The 16,756-nt window shown below is 44.0% G+C and overlaps 1 protein-coding gene across 14 annotated transcripts in view; it reads left to right on the forward strand.

Annotated features, from left to right (window-relative positions):
* The window catches only part of DMD (dystrophin), a 2,097,152-nt gene that overhangs the window by 2,015,641 nt on the left and 64,755 nt on the right, over positions 1-16,756 (forward strand). For 13 of the 14 annotated variants that reach the window (XM_087859359.1, XM_087859361.1, XM_087859356.1 and 10 more), the window contains 3 exons: positions 12,623-12,789; positions 15,037-15,148; positions 16,502-16,638. In XM_087859359.1, the coding sequence (XP_087715485.1) occupies positions 12,623-12,789; positions 15,037-15,148; positions 16,502-16,638 (416 nt within the window). Of the gene's footprint in view, positions 1-12,622; positions 12,790-15,036; positions 15,149-16,501; positions 16,643-16,756 lie in introns of those variants that run through there. The other variant, XM_045804493.2, reaches the window with a different exon arrangement.

Genomic DNA, 16,756 nt, shown 5'->3' on the forward strand with positions numbered 1-16,756 from the left:
GTGTGGGGCTTGCTCAGAAATCTTCCTGTTGCATTTCTTCTGTAGCCACAAACTGATACTGTGATCCTGACAGAAAAATGAGTGTTCACGTTGACTCCCTGGCAGCCATTTGGGGCCTGGTCCTTTGGGGCCTCGGGGTTTATGGGAAGCATAACGTGAAAGAAACACAAAAGTAATTTTTATTATTTTAATGTTTTTTTATTGTATTATGTTAGTCACCATACAGTACATCCCCGGTTTCCGATGTAAAGTTCGATGATTCATTAGTTGCATATAACACCCAGTGCACCATGCAATACGTGCCCTCCTTACTACCCATCACCAGTCTATCCCATTCCCCCACCCCCCTCCCCTCTGAAGCCCTCAGTTTGTTTCTCATATTCCATAGTCTCTCATGCTTCACTCCCCCTTCTGATTACCCCCCCTTTCATTATCCCTTTCTTCCCCTACCAATCTTACTACTTCTTATGTTCCATAGATGAGAAAAATCATATAATTGTCTTTCTCTGCTTGACTTATTTCACTTAGCATTATCTCCTCCAGTGCCGTCCATGTTGCAGCAAATGTTGAGAACTCGTTCTTTCTGATAGCTGAGTAATATTCCATTGTATATATGGGCCACAACTTCTTAATCCAGTCATCTGTTGAAGGGCATCTCGTTTCCTTCCATGATTTGGCTATTGTGGACAATGCTGCTATGAACATTGGGGTGCATATGGCCCTTCTCTTCACTACGTCTCTATCTTTGGGGTAAATACCCAGTAGTACAATGGCTGGGTCATAGGGTAGCTCCATTTTTAACTTTTTAAGGGACCTCCACACTGTTTTCCAGAGTGGCTGTACCAACTTGCATTCCCACCAACAATGTAGGAGGGATCCCCTTTCTCCACATCCTCTCCAGCAATTGTTGTTTCTTGCCTTGTCAATTTTTGCCATTCTAACTGGCATAAGGTGGTATCTTAGTGTGGTTTTGATTTGAATTTCCCTGATGGCTAATGATTTTGAACATTTTTTCATGTGTCTGTTAGCCAATTGTATGTCATCATTGGAAAAGTGTCTGTTCATATCTTCTGCCCATTTTATGATTTGTTTATTTGTTTCTCACGTATTGAGTTTGAGAAGTTCTTTGTAGATCTTGGATACCAGTCTTTTATCTGTAGTATCGTTTGCAAATATCTTCTCCCATTCCGTGGGCTGCCTCGTAGTTTTTTTGACTGTTTCCTTGGCTGTGCAGAAGCTTTTGATCTTGATGAAGTCCCATAAGTTCATTTTATCTTTTGTTTCTCTTGCCTTTGGAGATGTGTCATGAAAAAGGTTGCTTTGGCCGATGTCGTAGACGTTGCTGCCTATGTTCTCCTCTAGGATTTTGATGGATTCCTGTCTCACATCGAGGTCTTTCATCCATTTGGAGTTTATTTTTGTGTATGGTGTGAGAGAGTGGTCAAGTTTCATTCTTTTGCATGTAGCTATCCAATTTTCCCAGCACCATTTATTGAAAAGACTGTCTTTTTTCCACTGCATGTTTTTTCCTGCTTTATCAGAGATTAGTTGCCCAAAGAGCCAAGGGTCCATTTCTGGGTTCTCTATTCTGTTCCATTGGTCTGTGTGTCTGTTTTTGTGCCAGTACCATGCTGTCTTTGTGATCACAGCTTTGTAGTACAACTCAAAATCCGGCATTGTGATGCCCCCAGCTTTGTTTTTCCTTTTCAACAGTTCCTTGGAGATTCAGGGCCTTTTCTGGTTCCACACAAATTTAAAGACTATTTGTGCCAGTTCTTTGAAAAATGTCATCGGTATTTTGATCAGGATATCATTGAAAGTGTAGATTGCTCTGGGTAGCATGGACATTTTAACTATGTTAATTCTTCCGATCCACGAGCATGGAATATTTTTCCATCTTTTTGTGTCTTCCTCAATGTCTTTCAAGAGTGATTTATAGTTTCTAGAATATAGGTCCTTTACGTCTCTGGTTAAGTTAATTCCAAGGTAACGTATGGTTTTTGGTGCTATTATAAATGGGATGATTCCCTAATTTCTCTTTCTTCAGTCTCATCATTCGTGTATAGAAATGCAACTGATTTCTGAGCATTGATTTTGTATCCCGCCACATTACTAAATTGCTCTATAACTTCTAATAGTTTGGGAGTGGATTCTTTTGGGCTTTCCATATAGAGTATCATGTCATCTGCAAAGAGAGACTTTGCTGATTTGGATACCTTTGATCCCTTTTTGTTGTCTGATTGCTGTTGCAAGGAGTTCTAGTACTATGTTGAATAATAGTGGCAAGAGTGGGCATCCTTGTCGTGTTCCTGATCTTAAGGGAAAGGCTTCCAGCTTTTCCCCGTTGAGAATGATATTTGCTGTAGGCTTTTCATAGATGGCTTTTATGAGATTGAGAAATGTACCTTCTATTCCTACACTCTGAAGTGTTTTAATCAGGAAAGGATGCCGTATTTTGTCAAATGCTTTTTCTGCATCGATTGAGAGGATCATATGGTTCCCGAGTCTTGTCTTGTTGATAAAATGTATCACGCTGATCGATTTGCGAATGTTGAGCCACGCTTGCATCCCAGGGATGAATCCCACTTGGTCATGATGGATAATCCTTTTAATGTACTGTTGGATTCTATTAGCCAGGATCTTGTTGAGGATTTTGGCGTCCATATTCATTAGGGAAATTCGTCTGTAATTCTCCTTTTTGATGGGGTCTTGGCCTGGTTTGGGGATCAAGGTAATATTGGCCTCATAGAATGAGTTTGGCAGCTTTCCTTCTGTTTCTATTTTTTGAAATAGCTTTAGGAGAATAGGTATTATTTCTTCTTTGAATGTTTGGTAGAATTCCCCAGGAAAACCATCCGGGCCTGGAGTTTTGTTATTTGGAAGGTTGTTTATCACTGACTCAATCTCTTCATAATTGATTGGCCTGTTTAAAAAATCAATTTCTTCCTGTTTCAGTCTTGGTAGTTTATAGGTTTCCAGGAAGGCCTCCATCTCTTCCAGATTGCTTAATTTATTGGCATATAGCTGTTGATAAAAGTTTTTTTTTTAAAGATTTTTATTTATTTATTCAACAGAGATAGAGACAGCCAGCGAGAGAGGGAACACAAGCAGGGGGAGTGGGAGAGAAAGAAGCAGGCTCATAGCGGAAGAGCCTGATGTGGGGCTCGATCCCGTAACGCCGGGATCATGCCCTGAGCCGAAGGCAGACGCTTAACCGCTGTGCCACCCAGGCGCCCCTTGATAAAAGTTTCTAATAATCCTTCCAATTTCATTGGTGTTGGTCGTGACCTCTCCTTTTTCATTCATAATTTTATTAATTTGGGTCCTTTCTCTTTTCTTTTGGATAAGTCTTGCCAGTGGTCTGTCAATTTTATTAATTCTCTCAAAGAACAGCTTCTAGTTCTGTTGATCTGGTCTACTGTACTTCTGGTTTCTAATTCATTGATTTCTGCTCTAATCTTGGTCTACTGCTTCCTCGTAGTGGATTAGGCCTGTCCCTCTGTTGCTGTTCCAGCTTCATGAGGTAAGAATATAAAAACTGCATTTTAGATTTTTCTGTTCTTTTGAGTGAGGCTTGGATGGTTATGTATTTCCCCCTTAGGACTGCCTTTGCAGTATCCCGTAGGTTTTGGACCATTGTGTTTTCATTCTCGTTGGTCTCCATAAATTGTTTAAATTGATTTTTGATTTCCTGGTTTATCGAAGCATTCCTGAGCAGGATGGTTCTTAGTCTCCAAGTGTTTGAGTTTCTTCCAAATTTTTCCTTGTGGTTGAGTTCCAATTTCAGAGCGTTGTGGTCTGAGAATATGCAGGGGATAATTTCAATCACTTGGTATCGGTTGAGACCTGTTTTGTGTCCCAGAACATGGTCTATTCTTGAGAATGTTCCACGAGCATGAGAATAGAATGAGTATTCTTTGGTTCTGGGGTGTAGTGTTCTATATATATCTATGAGGTCCAACTCGTCGAATATGGCATTCAAAGCTCTTGTTTCTATGTTGGTTTTCTGCTCCGGTGCTCTGTCTATTGCTGATAGTGGAGTGTTGAGGTCCCCTACTATTAACATATTTTTATCTATATGTCTCTTTATTGTGGTTAAGAATTGGCTTGTGTGATCCCGGCGATCTGGGATCGAGCCCCACATCAGGCTCTTCTGCTATGAGCCTGCTTCTTCCTCTCCCACTCCCCCTGCTTGTGTTCCCTCTCTCGCTGGCTGTCTCTATCTCTGTCGAATAAATAAATAAAATCTTAAAAAAAAAAAAAAGAATTGGCTTGTGTATCTTGCTGCTCCCCTGTTGGGGGCATATATATTTATAATTGTCATATCCACTTGTTGGATACATCCTTTAAGAATCATATAGTGCCCTTCTGTGTCTCTAACTATAGTCTTTAGTTTAAAATCCAATCTGTCTGATATGAGGATTGCTACCCCAGCTTTCTTTTGAGGTACACTGGTGTGAAAGATGGTATTCCATCCCTTACTTTCAGTCTGAATGTATCTTTAGTTCAAAATGAGTCTTTTGTAGACAGCAAATGAATGGGTCATGTCTTTTTATCCAATCTGCAACCCTGTGGCATTATGGGAGCATTTAGGCCATTCACATTGAGAGTGATTATTGAGAGATATGATTTTAATGATGCCATGTTGCCAGTAAAGTCTTTGTTTCTATAGAATGTGACTTTCTGTTCTGTATCACTCTTGGGGCCTTTTTACCTTTATAGAACCCCCCTTGATATCTCCTGTAGGGCTGGTTTTGTGGTTACGAAATTGGTCAATGACTGACAATTCTGGAAGGTCTTTATTTCTCCATCCATTCTGAATGACAGCCTTGCTGGATAAAGGATCTTTGGCTGCATGTTTTTCTCTGAAAGAGCTTTAAAAATGCCCCCCCCCAACCCTTTCTCTCATTCCAGGTCTGTGTAGACAGGTCTGACGTAATTCTGATACATTTGCCTTGGTACGTGAGAAATTTCTTTGCCCTGGCCTCTTTCAATACTGTATCCTTGGATCTAATATTTGCGAATGCACTATGGCGTGACGTGGTGTAGGTTTGTCGTGGTTGACCTTGGGAGGGGTCCTCTCTGCCTCTTGGACACAAATGTTTGTTTCCCTTGCTAGATTAGGGAAGTTTTCAGCTACAATTTGTTCAAATATCTCTTCTAGACCTCTGTTTTTCTCCACCCCCTCGGGGATGCCAATGATTCTGACATTGGAACGTTTCATTGAGTCAGTAATCTCCCGTAGCCTACATTCCTGAGCATGGATTTTTTTGAGTCCAGATTCTATTTTAGCTTTTTCTTCTACTAACCCATCCTCCAATTTGCTGATGCGTTCTTCTGCCTCATTCACCCTGGCCATCAGAGCCTCTAGTTTTGACTGCATTTGGCTCATAGAATTTTTAATTTCTGCTAAATTCACTCTCATTTCCACCCTTAGAGATTCTATATTCCCATTAACATTTTCGTTAATACTTTTTTCAAGTCTACACATCATCTTGACCATTGTTACTCTGAATTCCATTTCTGACAATTTGGTTATATCCATATCCATTAGTTCTGTGGCAGAGGCCACAGACTCATTGTCTTTCCTTTGCTGGGGGGATTTCTCCTTCTCGTCATTCTGATGAGGAGAGGTTGCAGGGTTGTCCAGAGCCCAAATTATTGACCAGGACCCAGGCAGTGCGTACTTGTTTTATAAGGATCTTAGGGTTGTGGGCTTCTTGATTTTTCAGCCTGCCTTCTGGGGGAGGGGCCTGCCGCGCCGATACTCAGGCAACCCTGTTTGGGTAGAGTCTCCGTGTCCCCTGCGAGGGGGGATGGGGATGGGCACGCTGTGAGCCGGTCTTTCCAGGCTTTTGTTCTCTGGCGGCTTTCCCTGGCGGTTTGCTGTGCCTCTTCTGAGAGTTAGAGCAGCAGTGGCCGAATCTCAGCCTCTGTCACAGAACGGAGGGATCGCGGGCCGTTCTCCACTGATGATCTGGCCACTTTAACTCTGTTTCTGTTGGTGCTGCTCAACCCTGCAGCATCCCGGGATGTGCGCCCCACACCCGGCGACCCAGCCCTCACTTCCAGGGCCAGCGCGTCTCTGTCCTTTGTGTTTCTAACACCGCCAGCTGCCAGCCGCCCCCGCGCACTCCCGGTCTCAGTCTGGTTCCAGTGAGCACACAGGAGTTCCGGAGTTCCGTGAGAAGTCTGGTGGCTCGCGTTCCCCGGCTCACAGTCCCAGTCTGTTTTCTTGTGGGTGCCGGTCCGCGAGCCCCGCCCACTCCCCCGTGCAGGTGGCTACCACTTCCCGGCGCCCGAACGCGGTGGCTCCCTCCCCCTTCCATTTATCTTCCAATATCTGTGTGCGGTTTCACGGCTCCCCGCTTCGTACCTCAATACTCAGCGCTGGAGATGTTCATTTGTAGAGATCCAGATGCATCATCCTGCGTCTCAGGCTGGTTCCGTGGTTGTTTAGGCTGGTCTGGTACCTATCCAGCTCCACTCAGGGGACCGGCTTAAAAAGGGGTCCCCTACTCCTCTGCCATCTTAACTCCGACCCCAAAAGTAATTCTGAACCCCGGGCAAATCCCCCAGCTCCAAACTTGGCATGTCATGCCTTTTGAAATGATTATTTTGGTAATGACATCTTCTGGCTAGAAAGTCCAGATACTGGGATTTCTGTAACTGTTAGCGGACCTTGTTAAGATGGCGTTTGTATCATCTGCTGTGATGGAGCAGCGGTCCTGATGATGGACTCCTCCCCTAGCCTCCCAGCTATGGACAGTTGCTGACGCGTGAGGTCCAACAGACACGGAGTGGAACCCCAAGATCCTTCTGAACTGCAGCTCTTGCAGTGCAAGGAGCTGGGATATCTTTGCTCTTTGTCTGCTCCTGCCATGGACAAGGCAAAAAGAGTCTTGGCAAAAACCGGAAACGAAAACAAGACCAAACCCAGAGCCAGTTGCCTGTTTGAAGAGTTTTTGCTTAGATGGTTTGAAAGTGGCATTTAGGGGAGAGGGCACGGTCATCCTTGATACCAGGAGAAACCGTCTGAGGCCTCTCCGTCGGTCAGCAAATAATGGCACCTAAAAGGATGATGTCCGTTCAGTGCCATCGTCCCTGTCTTTTATCCTCAACAGCTTCCTCCTGTGCCAGTCTGTCCTTATTTATTTTTTCTAGAGTGGCCAAAATGTCATTTTAGTAGGGTTTCAGTTTTATTTCTGTTAGCTCTTTATAGAAGCTTGCCTGGTTTTTAATTCTTTCCTTCTTTATTGCCAGACAAAAGGAGAGGGAATATACCACTAGGATACAGAATGGTTTGTAGTAAAAATGAAAGATCGACACAGAAAGAGCATGTGAATCCCCATATCTTGTCTTCAGTGCTGTCGGTTGGCATCGGTGAGCAGTTTTAAAAGAGCCAAAATGATGGATTTTACATCCGAGGAGTGAGGAAGAACCTTGAGAATTTCCAGCCTTTAAACACAAGAGAATCTATAGTATTTTGAAAGAGGAGAACATTCTCTAGCTTCCCTGGGTAATTCACCCTAATGCTTTAACAACTTTCTGCATCAGGAAATTCTGTGTGAGTTACAGCCTAAATTCTTCATGCTGCTTAAGCCTGTTCCTTCTTGTTCTGTCCTCAGTGGAGGGATCGAACAGCTGGTCACAGGCCCCAGTGCAAGAACCATTCACATAATTGAAAACTGTTATTAAATTGCCCCTTCAGCCACTCTTTCTTGCTCATTCTCTTTTTTTGTTCATGGCTAAATAATCCCAATTCCCTTAAACTGTTCTCATAGGTCTTTCAAACCCTTTAATTATCCTTGTGCCTTTCTGCCAAGCCTTCTCTAAATTCTGGGTCAGCTGTAGTCCCCAGAACTCGACCGCGTTTTGCGAGGCGGGTTTGAACAGTGCTGAGGGTCACGAGACCATTTCCTCACGCTCTACCCGCTTGCCTTCAGTTATACGTCATAGTCGTGGCGTGGCCTTTTTTCTTTTTTATGGTTTTCCACCTACATTTGTTGCTGACTCATGGTCGAATTTTTACTTTCCATCTTCTGGAATGAATAGAAGCTTTCTATTCTTACCACACTTCCTGTATTAGGCCTGAATTTTTACTCTATAGCATATCTATTAATTCATCATTAAACTCTCATTTCAACCTCAGTCAGAAAATATATATAGGTTCAGATGAAGCGACAGTAAATCCATGCTTAAAATAGGAATGAAGTAGTGATGTTTTTCAATTTACTGTCTTTGTGTGCTGGTTTGTCTCCTCATTAGAAGGTTATTTTGATAAAGTTTCTGGACCAATGGAGCAGGAGGTTGTCAGAGGATGCATTGTAGCTGAAACTTGCAGTTCCTTTGGTACAGTCTGTCGTTGTGTCTTTGTGTACAAGATGGAGAAACGTGTGCAGTAGCCTACATGGTGATAGAACCGTAAGGAGGCCTGGTCTGCCCATAGAAGGCTGAAGCCTGGGCTTCTGTTGAGCCGAGCTGTCGTACTGTGGCTTCTCTTTGACCTCGGCCTGCTGGATATTTTTACCAGGGACTTTTTGATGAAGACAGAATGCGTGTTTTCAGATGTAAAAATTGTTTAAAAATAAATAAGTTTTAAAAATGTAAAAATTACACAGAGTGGGGAAGAATGGCTCGTCTGTTGGCTGTGAGAGTCAGGATTCTGCAGGATTTTGCTGTGATTGTGCAATGGGCTCAGACTAACAGGAAGTCCTTGATGAAGGTGAAAGAAACCAATCCCAATGAATAAGCAGAGAGTAGAGGAATCACTGGAAACGGCCAAGAGCAGCATTTCCCATTATGCCCACCCCAGCGTTAGTACTTTGTGGTGTTCAGCAGCCTGAAAAGTTTAAAAAAAACAAAAACAAAAGATAAAGGTCTTGGGATCACTGAATAATTAGTGTGGGAAATTCCGAGGTCAAACAAAGTTTAACGTGTTTCTTTACCAACAACCTTCTCAGCTTTTACTATGTTAACCTGCATTAAGCATTTTAAGAGGCAGATACAATGTGCAGTGTTTCCGTAATGAATGTGACCTTCTTTTCAAGAAGCATTTTGTTGGATGACTGATGTGCTGGACGCCCTGGGAAACACTGACCCGGAGATTTTACTTGAGTGGAAACCCTGTGTGAGCTTATGATAAAGAACGAAAGAAAGTCATCCAGGCCTAGTGTCCAGACCAGTAGAGGTACCCTTCCCAGCAGATCATATTTGGAGAGTAGTCTTCTAAAGGGCAGTGGCAAACCAAGGCATGTTCTATGAGGAATAAATAAAAGGAATGGCCTGGTGGGGGGGTGGGGGCGGTGCCTCGGTGGCTCCATCGGTTGAGCGTCTAACTCTTGGTTTCGGCTCAGGTCATGATCTCAGGGTCGTGCGATCGAGCCCCATGCCAGGCTCCATGCTCAGTGTGGGGTCTGCTTGAGGTTCTCTCCCTCTCTCCCTCCCCCTCTCTCCCTCTATCCCTTCCTCTCCCTTTCCCTCTCCTCCCCTTCCCATCTCAAATAAATAAATAAATACAGTCTTGAAAAAAATAAAAGGAAAAGCGATGAAGAGGCCTGGACAGACATGACAGCTCGGGTAAAATATTGAAAGGGCTCCGTAAAGCCTGAGACCTTGTGGATTTCTTGTTGGACAGACAATAGCAGTGAGGGTAACAGTGGCCCCCGTGGGCGTGGCTCTTGCTGTCTGCCAGACACTATGCCATGGGCCTTTCATTTAATTCGCTTAAATCTTAAAACAACCCTATGAGGCAGGTGCTACTCATAGTTCCATCTCACAGTAGGGGAAGAGTAAGACACAGAAAGGTAAATTTAATTCACCAAGGTCATACAGCCAGTAAATGGCAGACCTGGGCCTTGAACTCTTTGTGGTTGGATTCTGCAGCCTCCGCCCTGCTCTGTGGATTTCAGCTGTGTGTGATGAAGCCCTTTTGAAAAGGGGGGGGGAGGGTTACCTGTACTCAGGTGTTCACGATCATCCATTAAGGATGTTGGCTCCCTCCTACGGCTGACGTTTATATAGTGGCTTTAAGAACACACTGGCATTGCCTAAGAGCTTGGACTCAGTGGTTGTGGAGGGTCTAACAGGTCTGTGGTGCGATTGCAAAAGGATGAGTTCACTTGCATGGGCCTTTTCATCTTTAGGTTCCATGATGTTTTTCCCCAGTTTTCCACAGAATACCTCTCTGATGGCACTCTACACAGAGAAAGTGCTCCGCAAAAGCTTTTGATCACTACCTCGAATTGATGGCGTTTTGCAGCTAGGAAATTCAAGGTCAACTAGCTCATTATAATGTTGTTAAATTTATAATCAGGGGTTACGGCTGGACTAGTGCTGAAGTGGTGAGCTTTGCAAGCCAAATGACCTGTCTGTCCAAACCCTGTTGCCTTTCCGTCTGCAGTGTATGAATAGATTGATCATTAGCAAAATCACATTCCAAGAGAAGCAACATGGGTTTGCAGTGCAGATACTCATTACTTGTTTGATACTAAATAACCCCTCCCTATGTTCAGTTTCAATGGGTCTTGGAATTGGCAGTGTCCTCTGGTTCTTGGCAAAAGCAAATGAACATCCTCTCGGTAGAGAAAGCACTTGCATTCTAGAGCTCACAGTATCTCAGAAAATTTTTTTAAGGTCAATGTAGTACATAATAAAAAAAAATTAAGCACCCAAGAACCCAAGGTGAGTGAGAAACAGCAGAAACAGCAGACTAAAGAAAGCAGCCCTCAAGTAATTTCATATTTGGAATCATTAGACAGATGGGTTTTTGAAAACCATGTTTATTCTGCCTAAAAAAATAACAGATAATGTTGAAAAAAATCTCTGCAGGGAGCCGTACACTTTGTAGAACTGACCTTTAAAATGACCACATAGAACTTGTAGATGTTAAAAAGTACAATAACCAAAATTTAAAGCTTACCGTATGGGCTTAACAGCAGACTGGATGCTACCAAAGAAGTAGGTCGAAGGGATTGTTAGAGATGAAGCACAAAGAGGGCCTGTGCGGAGCAGCACGGGGCCAGGTTGAGAGAGTCTAACAGTTATCTAGCAGAGTTCTGTAAGCGGAAGAGAGAGGAAATGGAGAAGAGGCATTAATTGTTGAGATCGTGACTGAGAAGATTCCAGAGCTGCCCGGAGACGCTAAAGATTCAAGAAGCCCAGTGAATACTAAAAAGTATAAATAAACCCTAGAAACACAACACAAGGGGCGCCTGGGTGGCTCAGTCGTTAAGCGGCTGCCTTCGGCTCGGGGTGTGATCCCGGTGTTCTGGGATCGAGCCCCGCATCAGGCTCCTCTGCTATGAGCCTGCTTCTTCCTCTCCCACTCCCCCTGCTTGTGTTCCCTCTCTCGCTGGCTGTCTCTATCTCTGTCGAATAAATAAATAAAATCTTTAAAAAAAAGAAACACAACACAAGATAGGAAAAGGACAGATTACCTTCAAAGGAGCAATAGTCTGCTTTATTGCTGACAATTCTTAACAGTAGCAACAGAGGAAGTAAAATAAAAGTGGAATAATAATTCAGTGCACTAAAACAAAATAAAAACAGACGAAACCAAAAAAAAAAAAAAAGAAGAAGCCCTTTCAGTCTAAAAATCTATACCCAATGAAGATAGCTGTCAAGTATATGGATTTTAAAAAGAGAGAGATTTTTCAGACCAAACAAAACCTGAGAAATTCTCCTCCAACAAGACACTTACAAGAACTTTCTAAAGGATATACTTAGGCAGAAGGGATCCCAGATGGAAAATGTGAGATGAAAGAAGCAATGAAAAAAAAGTGGCCCGTATATCGGTCAATCTAACAAAAATTAAAATGCCATCTTGTAGGGTTGACGAAGATGTAATTAAAACGCATGACTGCAGTAATCTATTAGGTGATGGGTAAATATAGTTTGAGTTTTCTAAAATCCGTGGTACTGTTGGGGAGGAATGGTGTTGATGAAATTTAGACTTTGAAGGGGAGAGACAGACGAGCAGCAAGAGGCCACCACGAAAACAGCGCTAGACCAGGAGGTTTGGGTTCTAGGAGCCTCTCGGCTTCTAGTCCCTTGTATGGCCTTTGGAAAAGCTACTTCCCTCATCTGTGTCTCAGTTTTCTTGTCTGTAAAATGAAGCTCTGGGACCCAGTATATTTTAAAGCCTCTTCATTATGATTCTGTGAAACACAGAAATAGATTCTCCAGGGAAAAACAAGGAATCAATAATTCCTGAGTTGGTTTTTCCTTAACGGCCTTTGAAATGTTCTCGATAAGCCCTCGGCGTTTTACTTCTGGCTAACTCTCACGCGTCTCTTCCAAGACTGGAGCTAAAGGGAGTGTCGAGGCGCAGGTGTGTATTTTGCTCGCCTTTCTCCATGTGTTGATTTTGCTTCGCTTTCTTGTCATCAAGCAGCTGAACAGAGTGACGGCAGCTTACCCAAGCCTGAGGGGGCGGGTGGCTCGTGTGGCCACACGGGGGACATTGGCAGAAACAGGCTGTAAAAAGTGGGCCTCATTGCACCACTACCATTCTGAATTTCTTAGTGTCTGGTCTGTACTGACTTGTGCCTCCTTTCCTTTCTCCCCTTCTTTCTCTTCTTGCCCCATGCCCCCCCCTTCGCTCTTCTTCCTGTCCACACAGGCTAATAATAAGCCTGAGATCGAAGCGGCCCTCTTCCTAGACTGGATGCGACTGGAGCCCCAGTCCATGGTGTGGCTGCCTGTCCTGCACCGGGTGGCTGCCGCAGAGACTGCCAAGCACCAGGCCAAGTGCAACATTTGCAAGGAGTGTCCCATCATCGGCTTCAGGTATCTGGAACCCCCCAAATGGCATTTTTTTTTAAGTTTGTGTCTCTCACGTTTTTCAGACTTGATCTTTTATCTCCTGTGCCAGTTGCTGTCAGTTTGTTCCTTTCCCGAGTGACTACCCTGGTCCCTGGGCTGTTTTGATGGCTCGGACTCATTAGGCAGGTGGTCCTTTCCACCTTCATTGCGGAGCTCTGCAGAGCCACGTTCATGGTTGAACAGGACCGCCTGGTCGCCTGCCGCCACGGAGACACCTGTCCGGCAGCGGAATGCGCATTCACGGAGCCGCCTGCTTCCCTGGGGCCAGACAATGTTAACCATCTCTGTAGGGTTTTTTTTTTTTTTATTTTAATGGCTCTTTTTTTTTTTCCAGTTTATAGAAATTCTCTAGGAATCAGTTCTAAGACTAAGAGATGGTTCTGTTTGGGAGAGACCTGTCACGGTAGCTCGGTTTCTTATTCACTTTGTACGACTATTCTTCCCTGAACTAACAAGAATTGTTTCAAGCAACCCAGAATGTACTTCTTTATCTGTGAACCTGATTGCACTCTTTGCATAGTATCCTAATGAACTTCTAAGGGAATATAAAGTATGCAAGTAAATGAAAATTTCACAAAGCAGCTTAAAAAAAGGGAAAGGTTCTTTATAAATTTAAAAGTGAAAGAGATAGGAAGCATAGCAGGTTATTACTCTGATATTCTTACATTGTCACAGAAAACAGTTGGCTCTTAAATCTTCAGCCTCGCTGACCTGCTTGGGGGCGAGGGGATATTTTTAAATGAATTAATCTTACTGAACAAGAATCCCAAATCCAGATTTTGCAGTGATGATGTATTTCAACATCTGGATGGACATCAGGGTTTCCATAGCGATGACTCAGCCATCCAGTTGTAAACTGGCTCTATGGTCTGTGCCTGCTCAGAATCCACTTAACAGCTAAGTCAATAGTCTTTCTCTAGTTCTGCCCAGACTTGTTTTCTTTGTTTCCCAGTAACTCCTCAGTACCATTCATGTGCTTTTTATTCAGTCCCCTTTTACCCTTGGTGCTTGTCCTTCCGTACTTCATGTTGTTGACAAAGAGGTTTTTGCAAAAACCCTTCGAGGTCTCCAAAGCCTAGATAGACAACCCAGGGTAGACAGTGCTCACAGAGGACACAGTTTTCCTTCCTCCCTGATTTCTGGCAGGTAAGAACGATGCCAGGGAGATGGGGAGGGGAAACCACAGGGGACTGCGGTCTCTCAGCTTCCCTGGCTAGCTAGTGAGATTTATGTGCAGGGGGAGGCTTCACAAAATAGAAAAGGGGAGTGCTTTGAAGGATCTGAGAGTGATGTTGCCTTTAATTCTTTTGCCCTTATCAAATTAGATTATTTCGGGAAGCGGCACTTCTCTTTCCTCCTCCCCCTCTCAAAAGCTGGTTGGGATCTAAAAAAGGTAGCTTTTTCCCCACATCCCCATATGTGGCAGAAGGAATATGTTTATTTGAATTGGCCAGCGTTCGTATCTAAGAAAGCAAACGGCAGGGGGAATAGGAAATAATAAAGTATACTGAGAATGGGGGCGTACGTACCACCTCGTACTTACAGATTACAGCTGCTTTCATCCAGCCCCAATTTGTCTTTTCTTGGGGCTTCACTTATCATTTGTGGGTAACGTGGTGGTAGTGGGGCGGTTCTGAAGAGAGAGGCATGAAAGAGATCAAGTAGCTACCTGAAGGTGCATCTTGTCAGTCAATCAGAAAATGTGATTAAAGCAAGATGAATTTTCAGTGAGAGTCCTTGTTTCATTTGCCTTTATTTTATGAAATTGTGTCCTCTTGATAAGTTGTTTTGAAAATAATTGCTTCAGAAAAATGTTTGTCCCCAGAATGGGTAGGGGGCCTTCAGTATATCCGTTTCTCTCTCCTGGAAGTCCTTTCAAGATCTTGCGTTTGGTCTTCAAAAGACTGGAAGGTTGCCAGTATCTTCCTACTTAATCTGAAGGGCTTCCTCGTGGAGTTTAAATGAGAGCTGAAATTTTCTTCCCTCCTTCCATATGTTTATAGGATAATCTTCCTTCCAAAATGTTTTGATACTGTAGGAGAAGCACCAGACATACGTAGATGGAGGAAGTTAATCACTTACCCATGGGGTTAATGAACCTTGCGTTCTCTTTCCAGAATTAAGACAGTGTGGAAGAAGGTTTATTAAAGAACGTTCTTTGGGAATTTGATGTGAGGAAATACATATGCGTTTGTTTTTGTTTTTCACCAGGTACAGGAGTCTAAAGCACTTTAACTATGACATCTGCCAGAGTTGCTTTTTTTCTGGTCGAGTTGCAAAGGGCCATAAAATGCACTATCCCATGGTGGAATACTGCACTCCGGTAAGTTAGATGCCTCCCCGGCGTGAGAGTTCGCTCACCCGAAGGAGTTTCACTTCTGTACGGCACTGCAGATGATGGGTGATGCTGGGGTCTATAAGTCCCCTGGATGTTCCCCAGCTGAAGTGGCTCCTCATAGTAGGCTCCAGATCGACTTGATCCCTAGTGCGTGGGGTGGTGCCGAGAAGACGTTTTCACATTGATTTGGCCCAAACCTAGCAGTTGTGTGGAAATGTTTCATGGCCATGGGGCATGCTGGGAGTTGGGGTAGAGGGTGTTGTGGGGTTCCTCTATATCTAGGATCCCCTGCTTTCAGTCAGTCTTGCTTAACTCAGGCCAGGCATTTGCCTTTTATTTTTATGTATCTTTTTGACTGTTTGTGTATGTATATATACATATATATGTATATGTGGGTGCATTTGCCTTTTAAACTACTCTGTGAAATAGGTTTTATCCCCTTCTTACAGACGAGGACTCTGAGGTCTTAAGGTGAAATAATTTGCCCAAGGTTCGATAATTAAGAGGTGGAGCTTTCTCCCAAGATGTCGTTTGGGGAAGTGTTCAGTGGCTCACAGAACTTTGAAAGAATCTCTGGTGACATGGAAAGGACATAGACTCGGTGGTCGGACACACGGGGGTGTAAATCTGTTGTTCTTTAAACACTAGCTGCCTGCTCTCCAGTGCCTGCTCCGTGCATTGGCATTGCCTGGGAGCTTACTAGAAATGCAGAAGCTCGGGCCCCGCCCCCGACTTCATAGCTCCACCCTGCATTTTACCAAGAGCTGCAGGTGGATGCCATGCGCATCAAAGTTCGAGAAGCTCTGTTCTCGAACTTTCACTCTCTTCTTTCTCTCTTCCGTCATCAGAGCGATGACCCAGGTCTTTCCTTGTCTTTCTCACTTGGATTCCTCTCGCAAAGGCATTCAGTGATGGAGAATGAGCCACGCAGTGAATAGAATGGTACTCAGTGGATGAACCGTGACATCACTGTGGACAGAATCGGTTTTAAAATACTGTAAGGTGTGACCAAACTTAAGGTCAATGTTAAGACTTCTACAAACTCCCATTGATCCAGTAGCCCTCCCAGTTGCTACACTTCAGTTTTTTGTCGTAACAACTTGTTGAGGTACTACTGCGATTTTGCAGGTGGTCAGAGCCTTGGAGAGGTAACTAACTTGCCCCAGTGAGCCCGACTAGTTACTGCGAGGCCCCGCATGGTTTCTGTCGGTAGACTGGGCTCCTGACCGCCACAGTCTCTCCAGTTACGGAACAAGCGCCCTGAAGCAGAACGCCGAGTAGCGTTTTACCTTGAGGGCGTACCCCCGTAGGTCTGAGCTCGTGCACTTTCCCTTTCAGACTACATCGGGAGAAGATGTTCGTGACTTTGCCAAGGTACTAAAAAACAAATTTCGAACCAAAAGGTATTTTGCGAAGCATCCCCGAATGGGCTACCTGCCAGTGCAGACTGTCTTAGAGGGGGACAACATGGAAACGTGAGTAGTGGCGAGCGCAAAACAGTCTCTCATTTGACATATATTTGAGCTCCTCTCAGCTGAATGCCCTCCTTCACTCCCAAATGCAAACAGTCTCTCCTATTTCTTTCTTTAGATT

Source organism: Ursus americanus, chromosome X (genome assembly GCF_024610735.1).
Source record: "Ursus americanus isolate L20-20 chromosome X, mUrsAme1.1.p, whole genome shotgun sequence".
NCBI classification, from domain to species: Eukaryota; Metazoa; Chordata; class Mammalia; order Carnivora; family Ursidae; genus Ursus; species Ursus americanus.